The sequence below is a fragment of the Talpa occidentalis genome, unplaced genomic scaffold (genome assembly GCF_014898055.3).
Source record: "Talpa occidentalis isolate TD23 unplaced genomic scaffold, MPIMG_talOcc4v2.1 talOcc4.7, whole genome shotgun sequence".
Classification (NCBI taxonomy): Eukaryota; Metazoa; Chordata; class Mammalia; order Eulipotyphla; family Talpidae; genus Talpa; species Talpa occidentalis.
Genome location: NW_023605083.1, coordinates 9,901,807 through 9,902,827, shown reverse-complemented (window position 1 = coordinate 9,902,827; position 1,021 = coordinate 9,901,807). Strand labels below are relative to the sequence as shown.

The window sequence follows — 1,021 nt, the reverse complement described above, 5'->3', positions numbered from 1 at the left end:
TCAAGGTGAGCCCAGGTCTCCATCCTTCGCACTGAGTCTTTCTTGCAAGGTGGTTGACAAAGAGAAGCATCTCCTGATTTCCACTCTGACCACCTCCCAGGCACAGTCACTGTACTTCTTCTCTTGCAGATAGAGATGGATTCCCTGGAAGTAGTTCTTCAACGCCAGGGCCGACTCTTCCTCTCCCACCTCCTCCACCGAGCAGGCATCCAGGGCTTGCAGCTGCCGGTAGATCCCATCAAGCAGTCGGTCCAGGAGGGTCGCGTTCCAGGCAGCAGAGGAGTCCTCCGAGAGGAACAGGTGGACGGTCTCCCAGAGCATCTCCCGCAGGACAGACACGGCCTGGGCCTTCCGCAACAGGCTGCCATCCAGTGCCTCCCAAGGGAAGCTGAAGTCTTTCCTGTCCTTCAGACACAAGAAAGGGGAGATTCTCCTCATTTCACCCAGAAGCGCAACGTTGCTCCTGCTCAAGGCAACGTGGCTTGGAGGCAGGTCACAGGCCAGAGAGCCACCGGGGCAACAGCTGAGCACTGCCAGGGCCGCCAGAAGAGACAGCAGGAGGGCCATGGGCAAGCGAGAAACAGGCTGGTCTGGTGGTGTCTGGGTGAGTGAACCCTAGGTTGTCTGAACCATCTCCCTAAGCATGGCCTTTAAATAGGGAAACATCCAATTTCATATTCAGCACGTATCGTTACACTTTCATTTCTCATTTTTGTTTTCATTTATGTCATCGCCATATGGTCTTCATGAATGTGATTTTTCAACCCAAGTTTAATTTTCCTAGTAAACCTTGGACATGCCAATCCAAAGAGAAACTTGTCAATTCAATGAGAAACACTTTACTTTTAAAGCCTGAAGTGTTATACTCATACACTCACATTTTTTCTGTCAATCAATAAATATTGCTCTTTTCTGTGTCAGAAGCAAAATTTGACCTTCAGTCTGAGCGATCATTCTTACTTTCATAGGAAGGCAGGACCCCCTGACCCAAAGGATTTCTGTGTTTTATGAGGTATTTTCC

The 1,021-nt window shown here is 49.8% G+C and overlaps 1 protein-coding gene across 1 annotated transcript; it reads right to left on the bottom strand.

The window, feature by feature from the left end:
- LOC119232288 (interferon omega-2-like) lies at positions 1 to 567 on the bottom strand. Its single transcript, XM_037494269.1, has one exon. It carries the CDS (start codon positions 565 to 567, stop codon positions 1 to 3), a length of 567 nt encoding a protein of 188 aa, XP_037350166.1.
- Between the last annotated feature and the right edge of the window lie 454 nt (positions 568 to 1,021).

Coding starts and splice junctions, on each gene's coding strand:
- LOC119232288 (XM_037494269.1), bottom strand. CDS start 567: ATGGCCCTCCTGCTGTCTCTTCTGGCGGCCCTGGCAGTGCTCAGCTGT.